The 19708-nt window shown below is 52.9% G+C and overlaps 1 protein-coding gene across 6 annotated transcripts in view; it reads left to right on the forward strand.

Moving 5' to 3' along the window:
- EVI5L (ecotropic viral integration site 5 like) overlaps positions 1-19708 on the forward strand; it is an 81027-nt gene that overhangs the window by 51429 nt on the left and 9890 nt on the right. For 3 of the 6 annotated variants that reach the window (XM_077839010.1, XM_077839004.1, XM_077839005.1), the window contains 6 exons: positions 1375-1503; positions 7276-7416; positions 13029-13187; positions 15587-15733; positions 16391-16486; positions 16704-16799. In XM_077839010.1, the coding sequence (XP_077695136.1) occupies positions 1375-1503; positions 7276-7416; positions 13029-13187; positions 15587-15733; positions 16391-16486; positions 16704-16799 (768 nt within the window). Of the gene's footprint in view, positions 1-1374; positions 1504-7275; positions 7417-13028; positions 13188-15586; positions 15734-16390; positions 16487-16703; positions 16800-19206; positions 19342-19708 lie in introns of those variants that run through there. The other 3 variants (XM_077839009.1, XM_077839007.1, XM_077839008.1) reach the window with 3 other exon arrangements.

The raw sequence follows: 19708 nt of genomic DNA on the forward strand, positions 1-19708 counted from the left end.
GAGTGAAGAGCCAGCTGGATCCCGCTACAGGAGAGCCTACATCAGCCAGCAACGGTATCCCCACCCAGCTACCCTTTTAGGGGCCCCAGGGTGTCGCATAAGCAGCCTCATGGCCTGCCTCCTCCTTGGAGTGTGTCTAGTCCCTGCCAGAACTGTGGCCACTGGAGAAAAGGTTCAGAACGAGATCCAGAGCAGCCATCACATTCAGGTGCTAAGTGTCTAACCCCATCAGGCAGTGCACGGTACAGTGATGGGAGTTGGGTCAATTTGCCCCATAGCTCAGCAGGGACTGACAAGGCAGCAGTCACCTGGCTCTTAAGAATCACCCCCGTCCCAGCTGCCCAGGTGTCATGTTAATGGGTCCCCAGAAGCCAAGTCCTGGACAGTTTGGTCCAATGTGAAGCCTTAACGGGAAATCTCAGAGCATGCTGCTAGGGGGCACCGTGCTGGCCTTCACTGTGATTCTTGGATGAGACACAAGACCAAGGCCTTGAAGGCTTATGGACATTAAAGATCCTAAGAACATAAGAATGGCCATACTGAGTCAGACCAAAGGTCCATCCAGCCCAGTATCTCGTCTGCCGACAGCAGCCAATGCCAGGTGCCCCAGAGGGAGTGAACCTAACAGGTAATGATCAAGTGATCTCTCTCCTGCCATCCATCTCCACCCTCTGACAAACAGAGACTAGGGACACCAGTCCTTACCCATCCTGGCTAATCGCCATTAATGGACTTAACCTCCATGAATTTATCTAGTTCTCTTTTAAACCCTGTTATAGTCCTAGCCTTGTGGCCCTTTCTGCAAAAGTGGGAGTGTTAACCCTGGTGCCCAGTCAGACTAATGCTTCATTCACCTCTTACAACCTTCAGCTGTAACACTGCTGTACATCTGTTACCCAGTGCCACGTACCACCCCAGAGCTGCTGCATTGCAGTGATGGGCACAGTAGTTGCTTCAGAGGGCACGTCTACACGAAGAGGGACTTCAGACCTGGGCAGCGAGAGTGGCGGGGGGAGGTGAGCAGAGCTGTCGGATCATGGGTGCAGCTTAACATTGCGCTAGGCCCCCAAAGTGCAGATCTGTGTCTGTAATCCTGCAATCTGCCATCCTTCCCCCTGCCCTACAGGGCTGCCAGGGGAGTTCCTTCCAGCGGCCTCTCTCGATTGTCCTGCATTGAATATGAGGGTGCACTTGTGGATAAAAATTGGCTATGTGTGCTTGAGCATGTCTCCCCCTAGAGGCTGGCCCCTTCAATGAGAACAGCCTTGCTCTCGCTAGAGGAGTTCCTCACTTGGTAGAGGCCTGTGATTTCAGTGCTAAAGATCCCCTCCCTGGTTAACAATGCCTGGTTTGGGTTCCTCTGCTTGCTCACAGGGAAACCCCCGGTTCACAGAGGATTTTGTGAATCACCTGGAAACAGAGCTGGAGCAGTCGCGTCTGAGGGAGACTGAGACACTGGGCGCACTCAAGGAGATGCAGGACAAAGTGCTGGACATGGAAAAGGTGTGTGTGCGGAGGGAGAAATCCCTGCTCCAGCATTGTTTAAACATGCAGTGGGAGTCAAGGGGGGAGCAGCCATGAGCAGCCTGTGCCCCTATAACTTCCTGTGAATCTGTTACTTTTATAGCATGGGTTGTAAAACTGAGGCCTTTGATGGCTTCAGGGTCATTAAAGATCCCGTGATGCTTTCCATAAAAGTAGAGCTGTTAGCCCAGCCCTCCTGGTCCAGTACCATAGAAGGGTTTTGCCTACTTAGACCCTCTCCTCCCTGTAGTTTCAGCTAGATGTGGGATTTTCCATCCTCCTCTGATGTGTAGTTAAACAGCTGCTGTGTCCCCCAAGAAGTGGGTGTATTTAAGTGAGAAGTTAAGTGAACCCTGTGTAGTTTGCAGAGTGCATTGGGGTCTTTCAGGATGAAAGGCATAAGGGGTCAGATGCTCAGCTGGGGTAACTCAGCATAGTGCTATTGACTTCAATGGAGATATTGCCGCTGATGTCATTTGGGGATCTGGCCTGAAATATTCACTGTGATGCTACTGATCTGTGCCATGTGGAGTTAGGCTGGTGAAGTGCATGCCTGATGTTTAATTGTAGTTCACAATCCTAAGCAAAGGAAGTCCTGAGCTAGACTCAGCCTTCCTTTTAGTGGGGCCTGAATTGAGTTGATAGCAGCTGCTGTGCGTATCACAGTGATTAAAGGAGGAGTTGAAGATAACCTGTATTCCCTGAGTGCAGGGGTTCTCAAACTTCATTGCACCGTGACCCCCTTCTGACAACAAAAATTACAACACGACCCTAGGAGAGGGGACCAAAGTCTGAGCCCGACCAAGCCCCACCGCCCCGGCGGGGAAGCCAAAGGGCTTCAGCCCTGGGCGGGCGTCTGTAACCTGAGCCCCGCTGTCCAGGGCTGAAGCCCTCGGGCCTTGGCTTCAGCTCCAGGTGGTGGGGCTCCGGCTTCGGCTTCAGTCTTGGGCGGTGGGGCTCCAGCCACGGGCCCCAGCAATTCTAACACCAACCCTGGTGACCCCATTAAAATGGGGTTGCAACCCACTTTGAGGTTCTGACCCACAGTTTGTGAACTGCTGCCTGAGTGCCTTTCAGCCTGAAGGACCCCACGAGACTTAGCTTCGTCTGCAGAGGTCAAACCTACCCCACTGAAATTCAGTCATCTTTTGAGGGTGGAGCATTTGATCAATGGCACCAAGCAACACTAAGGGAGAATTTAGGACAGGAAGTGAAGAAGAATCCCAGTTATGACCTATGCAGCACCTGGCTCAACAGGCCTCTGATCTCAGCTGGGTTCTGTGTAGCTCCCAGCCTTCTGAAAGGCAGTGCTTCCGTTGCAGAGTGCCCCTGATACCACACTGGGGCACAGCTTTAACCCTTAAAGCCACACTTAACCCTTCCTGCAGCACCCTGGATGTTCATTGGTGGTTTCCCATCCAAGTGCAAAGTTGGGCTGATGCTTCCTGACTTTTGAGGTGTGACCTGATCACAGCACAAGACTGATCATGCCTGCTTTTTGTGACTCTTACTTTATTTGCCTCACTCAGGCTGCAGGTATCTTTAGTATGTCTTCTGTTGAATCCATTTCACTAGCAGTGAGAAGCAGTGTGGGCCACGCATAGGAGGAGTCAGGAGACCTGGGTCTTTTTTCAGCTCTGCCACTGACTTGCTGTCTGGCCTTAGGCAAGTCACTTCCCCTCTCTGTTTCAGTGGGATCCCTGAACTCAATCAAGGCTTCTGGATGCTGCTATAAATTAATAACTGGTGGCTGTTTTTGCTCAGCCTGAATCCTCTGCTGAGAATAGCGTTTTATCACACACACACACACACACACACCCTCCTGAACTGTTTGGGGGTTATATTAAGAAGGCTCCCTACCCTACACAGCATCTACCTGGACCCATTCAGTGTCCCCATGGACACTGAACCGAGACAGGATCTCATGCAGTCAAGATTTTCTGCCCACATTTCTTTTTCCTTGACCATCCTGCAATAAGTGATTGTACATTTGATTTATTTTTTCCTTTGCGGTCACAACTGGGATTAGATTTGAAAACCTCTGAAGATGGTTATCAGAGCATGATTAAAAATAAAAGCAACTAGATAAACCCTCCCCTTCCAGAAAAGGCCTTGCCTTGTAACCATTTCCTTCCTGCATGGTTGTAAGTTGCACGTCAGCACACTTTTGTGCTTCACAAAACCAGACCAGGTCTGTCTGCAAAGCCTGGCAATGGGAAGGCTACATAGTTACTGCCGGGTCAGTTTCAGGCCTGGGCTGCAATCCTATGGGAGCAGGAGAGGGGCAGCTCAGAGCGTGAACATGGTGCTAGAGGAACTCTCACACAGCAGACCTGACCCAAAGCCAGCAGCCTTAACTACTCGAGTGGGAGATCGGTGCCAATCCAGTTTATATCACAAAACCCACCTGTTGGCACTAATCTGCTCCCCCCCAAACAGCCTTGGATGAAAGGCCAAGAGCTAAAGGGCCAGGGGGGTCCCAGCCTCCCCAGTCCAGTGGGGTCTATAATGTTCCCAAATGCACTTGGGCCTCCTTTCAGGAGAGAGTAAGGGCTGGGTTCAGGATATGGAGCCTTCAACGTGAGTGGGAAGGGAAAAAGGCAAGGAGTGGCCTGCTCAGCAAACACTTAGTAAAGCGAAGCAACCTCAGCTAAGTAGGTTCAGTCCAATCCTGTACATGGGGCTCCCCCATTGGATGCAGATGGGACTGAGTGCCACAGAGACACACAAGAGGGTGCCATGGGTCACAACCCAAGGGCCAAAGGTTCCCCCACTCCTCCACACAGCAAGACCCATCCATCAAGATACCTTCAGGGCCCCAATCTGAGCACCTCATGGTTACCTATTGAATTCATCCTCCCAGCATGGCAGGGAAGGATCATCATCCCAATTGGCCTGAGGTCACCCAGGGAAAGCTAGGAATTGAAGTTTCTATTATTATTATTATTTATTAGGTATAATACATAAGCATCTGTCATGGCCCAGGGCCTCCTTGTGCCAGGTGCTGTACAAACACAGAACAAAAAGACAGTTCCTGCCCCAAAGTTTGAAATCTACTAAGTCTCAGTCTACCACCTTAATCGTAGGACCATCCTTCCTCTGCCTTGCAGCCTTGCTGTGATCTAGCCAGAGACTGGGCCTGAATAAACCCCCCTTATTCTAAGTCCTCCAGACATTGTGGGGGCTTGAAGTCTGATAACAGACCTGAATCTAAATACTGCAAAGGATCCCCATCCTTATAGCAGGCTGAGCCGAATGTCAGATCCCCAACCCTCCACTTTTGGGGGTGGTCTGTCCAGAGCTGAATTTCTGTACCTTAAATCTAACCTCTAGCTTGGGCTGAGCTGATGCTGGAGCACCTCATCTTAGCTGATCAGAGCTGTGAGAATCAAGTCCTCCCACCCTTTTAACACCCCGACAGGCCCCGAACCAGCCCTTCCTGTTGCAGCTTGCACTGCGATCACACTGGAGCAACCTGTGAGAAAGCCCATGGGGGCTTGGGAGCTCAAAGAATGACTCAAGGCCTCACCCTCCACCCAACACATCAGTGTGAAAACCCCTGAGGCGTGGGGTGAGGAAAGAGCTGGACCATGCATAGCCACGTGTGTGACACCCCTGCTGGGTCCCCATTTGTCCTAGGAACCAGACGGGCCCAGGGTTTATTTGACTAACAGATGTTGCAGTCTTACCAGACAGATGTGTGATTGCTCCATTCTAAGTGGGGTCATCACTTCCCCCGCCTCCCATTACACACACACATCTGTCCTCTCTCCTGATAGTCCCTTGAAGCAGAGGGAGACAGAGAAGCAGCTGCTTCTGCTCCGAACAGACCTCTTTGCACACAGTTGGTGGCAGGGTGGTGTTTTCTCACTGTTGATTGATATTACGGTTTGACCTACAGGCTGCAATTGGTGACCAGGGCCCCATTGTGCCAGGCACTGTGCACACACAGCACTAAGATGTTCAGCACCTAGCACAATGGGGTCCTGCTCCCTGCCTGCAGCTCCTAGGGCTACCGTGATACACCAAAGAAATAATAACACCTGTCCCTGCTCCTAGAAGTTTGTCGTCTAAGTATAAGATGAGGGATGGCAGGTAGATACTGAGGGACAAGGGTGTACCTAGTGACACTTGAGCTAGTTATGATTAGTGGCATGACAGGAGATCAGTATGAGCCATGTTGCTGCTTGGAGTATTGAGCCCAGGCAGATGAAGGGGATGACTGTGATTGCCTTCTCACAATATGAACCCCAGGGTTCATGGTGGTTGCAGGGCCACTGGCCCCCCAGCACCAGTTCAGAAGAGATGAACTCGCAATCACCAAACTTTACCCTGCCCCCTCACGCCTCCCCTGCAGCTTCCAGCATGTGATTTCTGCTCCAGCAGAGGTGAGATAACACCTCATTTGATCGCTTTCCTGCTGAGCATGGGGGCGGTGTCTGAAACCCACTGGAAGCCTCCCCTGCCTGTGCACTGTGTGTGAATCACTCAGCAATCACAGAGCTCCTTGGGTGGCTTTGTCTGCACTGGCAGCCAGAGCCTCCGCTGCTGTAAACCAGCACAGCTCTATGGATGGATTCCCATGGGGCAGCGCTGATTTATACCAGCCAGGGATCTGCCCCTGGGATTTCAGCCACTGGTTCAAACCCAGCATAAAGATTGTTTCCACCAGCACAGCTCACCCTGGTGTAAAGCCAAGATGAGCTGCACCAGTTCAGACCAGATCTGCCCTTGTGATCAGCACTGGTGCAGCTTCTCCAGGGCTGAAACCACAGTGTAGACGAGGCCTCAGCTCACTGCTCCCTAGCGTGTTATAGAAAAGCCACTCGGTTGACCCCCCTTTCCAACAGTGCCTAAGGGCTGATGAGAGTTCAGAGGCTCTGCTTGGGCTGTGCTAATGCCTGTCCTCTTTTCTTCTGTAGCTGGGGGTTTGCAGAGCGCGCTCAGCCCTGCTGCAGTTGTTATAGTCAAGAAGTGGGTATAAACATGAGCCCCTTCTTGCTACCCAGGCTGGACTGTCCCTTTACAGAAACAGGGCTGTATGGACGCCAGTGGAATTCCACCATTGTGAGCAGAGAGCAGGCCTCGGGTCTCTGCCCCTGCTCCGATCTTCTCACTTTGTGCTGCTCTAGACAAATCCTAGGAGATATCTCCAGGGGAGCGAGCCAGAGCCTGTCCCATCTCCTGAACTGTCAGCCAGTGGTCTGGTTTCTCTAGAACAGCCACCATGTTGGGGACTGCGCTTCCAGCAGGGTCAGGGTGCAAACATGGCTCTCTCTAGATGGGACCAGGTTGTGTCCCCACCATGCCGGGGCTAGAGCTGCCCATTAGGCCATGCTGCTGTCCCTTTTTGTCGGGAGATCCCACCAGTAGGAAACTTGGAGCCACCTGGGATATCCTTCTTTGCCCTCTGCTTACAGCCGGGGTGGGAGTGCGGCCTGCTGAATATTAGGGGTGGGGGTGGCCTTGCGGTCTCAGGGAGCTGCTTCCAGGAGCTAGGTTGGGGGTCACACAGAGCAGCATGTCACTCTGCACTCCAGCAGCACTTCCAAAGGCTCCAACCCTAGCCCCAAATTATATGAGTGCTCGGCTGTGGGGCTCGTTCCCTGCCCACACCCACCCATGGGAGCACCCTCAGTGCCCACAGAGCCTGGACGTGGAAAGGTGGGCAGCACAGTGCAGTGGTCAGAGCAGAGAAGCCTGTGCTGCTGAGGTCCCAGTCTGACCCCCTCTGCCCCCACCTCCCTGCAGAAGAACAGCTCGCTGCCTGACGAGAACAACGTGGCCCGTTTGCAGGAGGAGCTCAAGGCACTGAAGGTACGTGAGGTGGCGGCACTGGCCTCACTCAAGGAGCTACAGCTACAGGTGAAGGAGCTCAATGACAGCTGGCAGGTAAAGCCCCTTTCCCCGTCGGCTCCACTCACCACCAGGCCAGCTACCCATCCCTGACCCCAGTGCGTGGGCAGAGACAACCCCCCAGCCAGTGATACATCTGATCAGCGATTATCTTCGAGAACTCATGGGTGAGGCCCAGAGGACAGGAGAAGGGCTAACACAGTACCTATCTTTAAAAGGGGAATACAGAGGACCCAGGGAATAATGGAACACTCTGACTTCGGTACCTGGAAAGATACTGGAACAAACTATTAATCAATTTGTTAGCACCTAAAGGATAATAGGGTAATAAGTAATAACCAACAAATTGTGCCAAACCAACCTAATTTCTTTCTTTGATAGGGTTACCAGCCTAGCAGATGCATGAAAGCTGTAGATATGATATTGTGATGGTTTAGACCCCCCCTTTGGGATGTCACCTGATGTACTGCTGTCTCACTGAACCCCTCCTGTTCCACCAGCCTGGATTTCCTCTCCCCGTTTTGCTGAATGAGGCTCTCTGGCCTCTTGCAGCACACAAACACACAGGTAGGGCCCCACCCAGCTACAGACACAGACTGAAGTCAGCTCTGTGTGAGAGGATTCCCCCAGCACTCATGTGCACACCCCTTTTGGGGGAATAAACCCAAAATAATACTGTCTTGCACTGAGGATTGCCTGCTATCTGGTGGGCGTTCCCCCAAGTACACACACAGTTGTAGTTGTTACATAGTCAATATTCCTAACTTCAGATACAGAAAGGATACGTGCATACAAATTGGATAATCACATTCAGTGAATCATAACCTTTCCAATGATATCTTACATGAGCCATCTTGCGTAAAGTATATCTTAGTCATGCCATATTTCTATCATCATATTTCTATGAAGAATATGGGGTGTAATGTCACAGATATATGTTGATTTTAGTAAGGCTTTTGACAATCTCACAAGGCATTCTTCTGAGCAAATTAAAGAAGGTCTAGATGAAATTGCTATAAGGTGGATGCACAAGTGGTTGAAAGACTGTAACTCAAAGAGTAGTTGTAAAAAGTTCACTGTCAAACTGTATCTTGTGGGGCTCCGCAGTCAATCTTGGGTCCAGTACTAATCAATATTTTCATTACTGATTTGGATAATGGAGTGCAGAGCATGTTTATAAAACTTGCAGAAGTCACCAAGCTGGGAAAGATTGTAAGCACTTTGGAGGTTTAGAATTGAAAATGACCTTGACAAATTTGTTGAAATCCAACAAAGACAAGTGCAAACTACTGTACTTGGGAAGGAAAAATCAAACGCATAAATACAAAAAGAGGAATCACTGGCTAGGTGGTAGTAGTGCTGAAACGGTTCTGGGGGTTATAGTAGACCACAAATTGAATATGAGCCAATAGTGACTTTGAGGACATCAGTTACTGAGCCAGAGGTTATGGGTCTGTTACAGGAGCGCGTGGGTGAGGTTCTGTGGCCTGCAATATATGGGAGATCAGACTAGATGATCATGATGGTCCCTTCTGGCCTTAAAGTCTATGAGTCTACTCTGAGTCAAATGTGATGCAGTTACAAAACCAGCTCTCATCATTCTGGGGTATACCTACAGCAGTGTTGTATATCAGACAAGGGAGGTAATTGTCCCCTTCTGCTCAGCACCTGTGCGGCCTCAGCTGGAGTCCTGTGTCCCAGTTTGGGGCATCACATTTCAAGTATGATGTGGACAAATTGGAGAGAATTCACAGAGACCAACAAATAATCAAAGGTTTAGAAAACCTCACCTGTGAGGAATGGTTAAACTGGGCATGTTTAATCTTGAGAAAAGAAGGCTGAGGAGGGAGGGTGACATGATAACAGTCTTCAGATATGTTAAAGGTTGTTCTGAAGAGGACGAAGATCAGTTGTTCTCCATGTCCACTGAAGGTAGGGCAAGAAGTAATCCGCTTAATCTGCAGCAAGGGAGATTTAAACTCTGGAATGGGCTTTCAAAGGAGGTTGTAGAATTCCTGTCATTGGAGATTTTTAAGAACAGGTTGGAAAAACACCTATCAGGGATGGTCTTGGTCCTGCCCCAGTGTAGGGGGCTGGACTAGAAGACCTCTCTAGGTCCCTTCCAGCCCTGCAGTTCTGGGATTCTGTGATCCTCAGATTTGCCCCTCTGGGGCTTTTACTAGTTGAATCAGCTCAAAACTGGCCTGAATCTCAACCTGGAACAGGACCGTGGCAGGGGGTTAGAATCATAGGGTTAGAAGGGACCGCTAGGGTCACCTAGCCTAACCCTCTGCCAAGATGCAGGATTTGTTGTGTCTAAACCATCCCAGACAGGTGGCTCCAGCCTCCTTTTGAAAACCTTCAGTGAAGAAGCGTCCACAACGTCCTTGTTTGTCATAAATTTCCTTCACGGTGTCACAGGCTCGGGTATCTGGGCTCAAAGTGAGCTGGCTCCTAGGGTCACAGACCAGTCCACTTTCCCACAAAGCTCAGCCTTAGGGGGTAAGAGCTCCCTTCACCCTCAGCAGATCTGTGCTTCAGTAAGGAATGTCTTTCAGCTAGCCTGGGATGATCTGACAGAGCAGTGGGGGCAGGGAGTCCGAACTCCTGGGTTCTATCCTGGGCTCACAGAGCAACTATAGGCAAGTTCCTTCCCCTCTGTACGCCTTTCAGTGTGCCAGACCCCCTTTAGAGTCGCATTCTTTCACTAGGGTGAGCCACTCGGCCTCACCGCCTCCTTAGACCTCAGGGTCTTCAGCACTCCTGCTTCACTTCATGATCTCCCTTCAGTGAGTCCAACTGAGATGAGCAAGCACCTGAGAGAGACTTGTACACTCAAAAGGAGCAGTAAGTGCACCGGACTCCCTCCCTTCAGCAGCTGCACTGACTCTCAGCCAGCATCACAGAAGCAGTCAGGATTGCTAGATGTCTGCGACACAGCGTAGAAAGTCCTTGGTCAGCACACAGAACAGAAACATACAGCCTGGTTCATCTTGGCCAGCCTGGAGTCCCAGCAAAGCAGTGCCCACCCTTGGCTCCTGCTCTGTCCCTCTGTGTCCTCCTTCCTTGTTCAAGTTCCTGGCTTGGCCCCTCCTCAGTCCCTTGTTCTCCAACTGGTCAAACACAGCTGGCTTCCTGGGGAGGGTGTGGACCATCCATGGTCCTTTGTTGCTAGGTAGCAAATGTTCCAGTGTTTGGCTTTGCCGTTGTCTTCCCTGACTTTCCAATGACGGGCCAGTCCGCAGAGAGCCAGGCACCATTTCCACCTGTGTGGTAGCTTGCCCGAGAGTAAACAGCCCTTTGCCACCCCCAGATGACAATGCAGCATATAGGGGAAACTGAGGCACACACAGTATTCCTACAAAATATTACAGAGAATTCCCACGCTGTCACTTCTCTTCCCCCTTTGAGACTGAACTGAGCAGGGTCACTTTAACCAGTGACCTAGGGATGTTCGAACCCCCAATGTTATCCATAGATGCCACAGCATCTTTCACATTTCCTTGGCAGCTGTTCTACCAGGCACTAGCAAGATTCATTTAGCACCCTTGCTAATCAATCAAACGTACAGTGCCCAATACTCAAGTCAGTGAAGTTTCATGTCCTCACTTGGGTCTGGTCTGTTAGATGGCACCAGCAGGGCACGCATAAGGAGTTTTCATGCAGCTCTGTGCCCTTTTGCCATCCCAAAGCTGGGATGGGGTCCTGCCGGAAGTGAGGAGTGCAATGAGCCCACATTCCTCCATGAGTCAGCCATCTTGGCCGCAAAGTGGGGTGCCTTTACCTCTTGGTTGGATTAGGGAGTGAGCCCTTGAGCCTTGGGTCTTCACCCAGTCACATCTCTGGGGCTCTGGTGTCACAAGGTGTGGTGAGGCAGGGATGCAGGGTGTCCCAACCCCAGAGCTGTGCATATGCCAGGAGCCCATCTCCCCTCTTGGGGTCACCCTGTTGCCCCCACCCCCAGGACTGAGTCCTCTCTCGGGCCGTGTTCTGGAGGGTTATGATTCGGGGTCTCTTGTTCAGGAAAACCCACCATGACCAGGGCCACATTCTGACCAGGGGTCTCTGTTAGCCAGCAGCAGCCTTCCAGCTGCATTACCCTTCTCTGGGGCTTCTCGCACCCGTGGACAGGGCAAACATGGCAGTTCTCCTTGTCACATCTCACATGTGGAGATGGGCGAGGTGACCCCTCTGCCCCACTCAGCTACAGGGCAGACAGGCAGGTGTCTTAAGCTTAGCAGCTCCTTCCTTTGTGTTAGCAGCCAGGGGGGAAAATCCCTCCTCCCTGCCCGCTAGGCTATTTGCATGTTCTATGACACCCTCATTCTGAGCCTTCTGGCTCCCTGGATTCAAGTCTTTGGCCACTACAGAAGCAGGGACTGGATCCTTGCTTAGAGTGATACAGTCATTTCCCAAAGGATGTCCAAGGTGATATCCTCGGAGAACCCCAGCTACCCCACCCCACCCCGATCCTTCATGTGTCCTCACAGAGACCTGAGCCACAGGCAGGGCAAATGACTTCACTTTTGGGACCTTCACCTAGGTTACACAGCCATTCAGCACTTCATGGCGTTGCACAACACATGGTTTGATGCAGTTTCTCTCTGACCCAGAATCTCTGCACCCCATGAATGTCTTCCCATTAGCCACAACCTGCTGCTCTCTATAGGGGTCAAATGTATCTAAGCACAGGAGAGGACAGCAGGACATATGTACTGGTGTCTGGATTGGGAGCCCTTCTGTCGCTGTCCAGCGTGTCCCTGAGGGGCTGACTACATGCCTGCTTTCCTCCAATAGTTGAGTCACATTTTGCCCCTGGAGCCTGAGCTCAGGGTGCTTTTCCGGTCGGACAGACGCTGATTTAGCCCCTCTGCCCTGGGCGTTGGCCAAGTTAACACTTTGAAGGTTCTGTTTGGCCACTCTTTCCTTACCCTTGGGCATTTTGCCCACTTATGCCCTGTTTTCCTATAGAAATTATACCGCAGGTCTCAGATGTCCCTTGGAGGAGGTCTCCATCGGCCGTACCCCAACTTTGGGTTTTCCTGAGTCCCCTTCTGGGATGCTTCCAGGGGTTTCCTTTCCCAGGCTTAGGCCAGTCCCCTTTGGGTCTCTTCATACCCAGCCCTGCTGCCCACAAACTCATCTGCCAGCCAGCCTGCACACCACAGATCTTTAGGCTTTCTGTCCACTGACCACATTTTAAGCTCATAGGGACAGATCTCATAAAGTTTTTCCAACCCAACCAGCATGGTGAGCCCTGCACCCTTACCCCATTTGTGGAGATATTCTCCCATCAGGATGCTGGCTGTCATTTAGGTCACACCCTGGGTCTTTTGCACACCCTGAAACCTTTTCCTGTAAGCCTCAGGTCAATTCACACTTAAGCAGCAAAGCCGAATTGATTAGTTTCTAGTCCCCAGTGTCAACCCCGTCCATCTGGCTGCACACTTCTATGGCTTTAGGATTGGCAGTGCGGGGATCATGACCTGACCTCGTGGGAGTGCAGTGGGGCAGAACGAGACTTGAGAAGCGCTGTGGGACCCTGGTTGGAGGGGCCCATGCAGGCGAGGAGCAGGAGCTCCGCAGGTTGGTGCATGAATCCTGACATGGGGGCACACATTCACCCTGTGCACCCTCCACTCCCCTAGGCTCATCTGTCACGGACAGGCGGGCGCTGGAAGGAGTCCCCCCGCAAGAACACCATGAACGACCTCCAGGATGAGCTGATGACCATCCGCCTGCGGGAGGCCCAGGCCCAAGCCGACCTCCGCGAGCTGCGGCAGAGGCTGGTGGAGCTTGAAACCCAGGTGAGGCAGTTGGCAGGGTGACAAGCCAGCTGGGTCTGGAACGTTCCCATGGGAGATCGGCACACGGTCCCGATGTACCCCCGGGCGAGGACCCCTGACAGTGGGGAGAGGGGTGGGGTTGAGGTGCAGTTGTGTGGGTGATGGCTGTGGGGGAAGCATGCAAGTAAGAAGGGGGGGATGTTGTGGATGTATAAGGGGGGCTGCAGTTGGGGGGGGGGTGTGTGGGGCGTGTACTATGTATAGAGAGGGTCGTGGGGCATGGGCAGTGCATAGGGAGAGGAATGTGTGCGGTGTATAGGGAGGGGGATGTGGATGGGGCGTGGGTGGTGCGTAGGGACGGGATGTGGGTGATGCGTGGGTGGTGCGTAGGGACGGGATGTGGGTGGGGCGTGGGTGGTACATAGGGAGGGGGATGTGGGAGGGGTGTGTGGCGGTGCGTAGGAAGGGGGATGTGGGTGGGGTCTAGGGGGGTGTCACGGAGTCCCCGGGCGATGCTCTGGAACTGCTCCCTACGAAGCCAGACAGGACTCTGTGGAAGTCTCCTTTCTGTGAGCAGCCTGTCTGCAGGACACACAGCTCACACAGCTTCCACCTTCCTGGGTCTGACCTCGGAGCATTCAGCATCCTCTGCCCCTCTGTGCGCTTCCCACAGCGAGTCCGCCCAGGCGGGGTCCTGGGGAAGCCAGAGGGTCCTGCCCCCCAACTTCACAGTCAGACGTGACTCTCAGCCAGCCAGTAAAACAGAAGATTTATTACACAACAGGAACATTGTCTAACACAGAGCTTGTAGAGGCAGAGAACAGGACCCCTCAGCTGGGTCCATTTTGGGGGCAGTGAGCCAGACAACCACGTCTGCACTTCACTCCATGGCCCCAGCCAGCCCCAAACTGAAACTCTCTCCAGCCCCTCCTCCTCTGGGCTTTGTCCCTTTCCCTGGCCAGGAGGTCACCGGATTCCTTTGTTCTCCAACCCTTTAGCTCTCACCTTGCAGGGGGGAGGGGCCCAGGCCACCAGTTGCCAGGAAACAGGGTGTCGGCCATTCTCTGTGTCCAGACCCCTGCGCACACCTGCCCTCTAGGGCTCTGCAACGATCATACAGCCTTATCCCACCACCTAGACACTTAAGAACTGCATATGGGAAACTGAGGCACCCCCACAATATTCAGAGGAAACATTAAGAATAGTCCCACTTCGTCACAGGGGGGAATGTGGGCAGTGCATAGGGATGGGGATGTGGGCGCTGCGTAGAGAGGGGGAATGTGGGCGGTGTGTAGGCAGGGGGATGTGGGTGGGGTACAGGCAGTACGAAAGGACAGGAATGTGGGTAGTGTGTAGGGAAGGGGGATGTGGGTGGGGTATGGGAGGGGCGTGGGGCATGTACTGTGTGTTGGGGTGAAATGTGTATCATGTGTTGGGGGACTGCGGGGCGTAGGTCAGTGTATTGGGGTGGGGGCGTGCACAGTGTTGGGAAGTGGGTGGCTATGGGCTTGTACAGTGTGTTTGGGTTGGGAGGTGTGTACAGTGTGTTGGGTGTGGATGCATGCAGGGCGCATACACTGTGTTGGGGGTGGTGAGTTTTGCAGGCATGAGCAGTGTGTTGGAGTATGTGGGCATGTATAGTGTGTTGGTGAGTGAGTGTGTGGTGTGTATTGAGGGGTGTTGTGTGCACATGGAGTGCAATCCTGGAGTGCGGCCATAGTGGGGGGTGCACTAAGGAGTGGCTGTTCAGAGCGGGTGCACTGGGTGATGATCGGAAGCTGGGGCTGGACAGTGGTGGATCACTTGCTAATTTCCCAGTTCTGTTCCTTCCCCCTGAAGCATCTGGCACCAGCCACTGTCAGCAGACAGGCCACTGGGCTAGATGGACCATTGGGCTGACCCACTATGGCCGTTCTTATGGGGATGGGAGTGCAGGTGGTGGGGACGTGTGTTGTGTGTGCATGGAGCAGAGCCATGGAGTGTGGGTGTGCATTGTGTAGGGGTGCAGTTGGGTGGATGTTTGCAGGCTGGTAGTGTGCGTGTGGTGGGTATTTGGGGGGGCTAGGGGAGTGGATGTGCCAATGAGGATTCAGTGGGGGTGCAGTTGTGGGGCATACTGAGTTGGGGGTGCTGCTATAGAATGGGAGGACGCAGTTGTGAGGAGTGGGTGTGTGTTGCATGTGCATGGAGATCAGTTATGGGGGTGTGTTCTGTGGGGATGCAGTTGGGGGATGTGGGTGTTTGCAGGGTGGGAGTGGGGGTGCAGTTGGGGATGAGGGAGTGTATTGGATGTTTACACACACACACACACACGCCATGGAAGCTGTAGGGCTGGAACCCCATGTTTGCTGCGAGCGGGCATGGTGGAATGGCCTGTCACCTGAGCTTTGTTCCCTGTCTGTCTCCGCCCGGCACCCCAGGATCAGATTCACAGTAATCTGCTGAACCGGACGGAGCAGGAGTGCCTAGGGCTGCAGGAGAAGCTGCAATACCTCACTGCCCAGAACAAAGGGCTGCAGACGCAGCTGAGTGAGACCAAGCGCAAGCATGCGGAGTCCGAGTGCAAGGTGAGCCCCAGGCTGTGGGGGGCGGCCACAGCAATGCAGTGGGGACGGCCTGCTCCAGCCCAAGAAACTGTCCCTTGCCCTGCCCTGCCCTGCCCTGCCCCACCCCAGCCAGCTCTGCTCTGCTCTGCTCTGCTCGGCACTGGGTGAAATTCACCTAGCTGCTTTTCAGGGGCTAGGTGGCAAGAAGACAGCACTGTCAGCCCCCAGGTGTGGCCTCCAGACAGTGAATCTAACAGCAGCTTGTGCAGAAATCCTCTCCCCAGACCTGGGATTCACAGCCCCCGATGTGCTGACTCAGGGACCCAAGGGGATGAGCTTGGGGGGCAGGGATCAGGTGGCCCACATCTGGGCTTCCCTTCCTGCTTTGAACACACCACCACCTGTGTAGAGCTGGACCCAGCAGGCCAGACATGGTGACGATGCAGCCCGTATGTGGGTGGAGGGGCTGTACCCCAAACTAACGCAGATGAATTTCCAGGCAGCAGAATCTGGGTGGTTTCTGCAGCTCTGTGACATGTTGGAGGCTCGTGGTGCTTTGAGCAGGGACATGGCATATCCTCGAGCTGGGTCTTGGCGGATCTGAACCCTCCCCTTGCTGAGTCCTGTTGTTCCCCTGGCTGTTGCGCTGACATTAACACCGTGTGTTTGACACCGCAGAGCAAAGAGGAGGTGATGGCGGTGCGGCTGCGGGAGGCCGACAGCATGGCAGCCGTGGCAGAGATGCGGCAGCGGATTGCTGAGCTGGAGATCCAGGTGCGGGGAAATAACCAGCTCACCCAGACATGTGTATCTTTGTGAGCACAAAAACCACACTTCTGCTCCAGAGCCTGTCCTGATCCCAGCTGGGGGTCAGGAAGGGATCTCTGAGTGAGATGGGAAAGGGAAACGGCTGTCACCTTGGCATCCCTTCCCCCGTCTCTGTTCCCAGTCGCCTTTGGACCAAGCCTGATTCTCTCCCCACTCTCCACAGAGGGAAGAAGGGATGATCCAGGGCCAGCTGAACAACTCTGACTCCTCCCAATACATCCGGGAGCTCAAGGACCAGATTGATGAGCTCAAGGCTGAGGTGAGTGCAGTCCCCACCCCCAGTGCTGTGTCCATTATGGGGGCAGAGAGCAGCTTATCAGGTTCCTCCTTGGCCAGGGTCCTGCCAGGCCATCTTGCTCCCCTGTGTCCGAGTTTAGACCTTGGGTGAATAGCAGTGTCCCTTCTTGCAGGATCCCTGAAACCACTTTCCGAATGGGGGATGCCAGACCCAGCTTCCTTCCAGTTGATCCCTCCTCGGCACTGAGAGTGAATCCAGATCCAGGCTTTTGGGCTGGCCCACAGGAAATTGGGGCTGTTAGCAAATTTTTGAACTGGATCGAGCTCTGGATTTGGGGGCTTTGGGACCTGGGCTCTTATCTGCAGCCCATATCTAGTTGCAACCCATATTATCACGACTCTCCTCTGTCTCTGCCTCATTGTATGCGTATGTAAGGCACCAATCCCATAGACTACTCAGCCCTCTGTGCTGCGTAGCACAGAGCTTTGGAAGGGCCAGGGAAAGGCAGTGCCCCCGGCTCAGACCTGTCCTTGCAAGCACCCTCTCTGCTGGTGACTTTTGGCTGCAAGACATGGGCGTACTTTGGGAAGGGCATGGGGGGCATGCCCCCCCCCCAACTGCAAGCCTCTGGCAGGTGTGGAATTTGGCCCTCATGCACGGTCCCATTGGCCTGGCTGGAACTGCCCTCCCAAATATAGAACTCAAACTATGCCTATGTTGTAAGAGCCAGGACAAGGGTGGCACAGTGGTTAGGACCTCGGGGGACCTGTGTTCAATTCCCTGGTCTGCCACAAACTCCCTGGGTGACTTCGGATAAGTTGCTCTGTGCCTCGGTTTCCCTGTCTGTACAGTAGGGATGATAGCCCTGCCCCGCCACACAGTGGTGGTGGTAGGATAAATGCATTAAAGTTCATGAGGTGCTCAGATACTACAGTGATGGGGCCATAGAAGAAGCCATATACTTATCCCACATCCCCAGTCCTGTGTAGCCGAGCCAGTAGCTGGCGGCTGTTTGTTCACCTCCACAGCTTCTACAGGTGGCTCATCTCCTTCCCCATGAAAAGCCTTTGGCTTCATAAGAAAGGGAGGCGGGGGGGTGGGGTGCAGTGAGGCTGCTGCCGCTGCTGCAGTGGATGGGGCAGAACATTCACTGGCATGCCCTGATGGACGGCGGGGTGGACGTATCACCGCGCACAGTGGGGTTTGAAGGTCATTGGTGCAGGGCTGTGGAGAGTGATCAGAATCCAGAGGGGCAGGGGGAAGAATCATAGAATATTAGGGTTGGAAGAGACCTCAGGAGATCATCTAGTCCAACCCTCTGCTCAAAGCAGGACCAATCCCCAACTAAATCATCCTAGCCAGGGCTTTGTCAAGCCTGACCTTAAAAACCTCTAAGGAAGGAGATTCCACCACTTCCCTAGGTAACCCATTCCAGTGCTTCCCCAGCCTCCTTGTGAAATAGTGTTTCCTAATATCCAACCTACACCTCCCCCACTGCAACTTGAGACCATTGCTTCTTGTTCTGTCATCTGCTGCCACTGAGAATAGCCGAGCTCCATCCATCCATTTGATAGGCTGCTACCAAATCCCCCCTCACTCTTCTCTTCTGCAGACTAAATAAGCCCAGTTCCCTCAGCTTCTCCTCATAAGTCATGTGCCCCAGCCCCCTAATCATTTTTGTTGCCCTCCACTGGACTCTCTCCAATTTGTCCACCTCCCTTCTGTAGTGGAGGGACCAAAACTGGACACAATACTCCAGGTGTGGCCTCACCAGTGCCAAATAGAGGGGAATAATCACCTCTCTTGATCTGCTGGCAGTGCTCCTACTAATACTGCCCAATATGCTGTTGGCCTTTTTGGAAACAAGGGCACACTGCTGACTCATATCCAGCTTCTCGTCCACTGTAATCCCCAGGTTCTTTTCTGCAGAACTGTTGCCGAGCCATTCAGTCCCCAGCCTGTAGCAGTGCATGGGATTCCTCCTTCCTAAGTGCAGGACTCTGCACTTGTCCTTACTGAACCTCATCAGATTTCTTTTGGCCCAATCCTCCAATTTGTCTAGGTCACTCTGGACCCTATCCCTACTCTCCATCGTATCTATCTCTCCCCCCAGCTTAGTGTCATCTGCAAACTTGCTGAGTGTTACAATTCATCCCATCATCCAGATCATTAATAAAAACGTTGAACAAAACCGGCCCCAGGACCAACCCCTGGGGCACTCTGCTTGATACCAGCTGCCAACTAGACATCAAGCCATTGATCGCTACCCGTTGAGCCCGACAGTCTAGCCAGTTTTCTATCCACCTTATAGTCCATTCATCCAATCCATACTTCTTTAACTTGCTGACAAGAATACTGTGGGAGACCGTATCAAAAGCTTTGCTAAAGTCAAGATATATCACATCCACCTCTTTCCCCATATCCACAGAGCCAGTTATCTCATCATAGAAGGCAATCAGGTTGGTCAGGCATGACTTGCCCTTGGTGAATCCACGTTGACTGTTCCTGATCACCTTCCTCTCCTCCAAGTGCTTCAGAATGGATTCCTTGAGGACCTGCTCCAAGATTTTGCTGGGGACTGAAGTGAGGCTGACCAGTCTGTAGTTCCCCAGATTCTCCTTCTTCCCTTTTTTAAATATGGGCACTATATTTGCCTTTTTCCACTCTTCCGGGACCTCCCCTGATCGCCATGAGTTTTCAAAGATAATGGCCACTGGCTCTGCAATCACGTCAGCCAAATCCCTCAGATGCATTGCACCTGGCCCCATGGTCTTGTGCATATCCAGTTTTTCTAAATAGTCCTTAACCTGTTCTTTCACCACTGAGGGCAGGTCACCTCCTCCCCATACTGTGCTGCCCATTGCAGCAGTCTGGGAGCTGACCTTGTCTGTGAAGACAGAGGCAAAAAAAGCATTGAGTACTTCAGCTTT

This window comes from Eretmochelys imbricata, chromosome 20, assembly GCF_965152235.1.
Source record: "Eretmochelys imbricata isolate rEreImb1 chromosome 20, rEreImb1.hap1, whole genome shotgun sequence".
NCBI classification, from domain to species: Eukaryota; Metazoa; Chordata; order Testudines; family Cheloniidae; genus Eretmochelys; species Eretmochelys imbricata.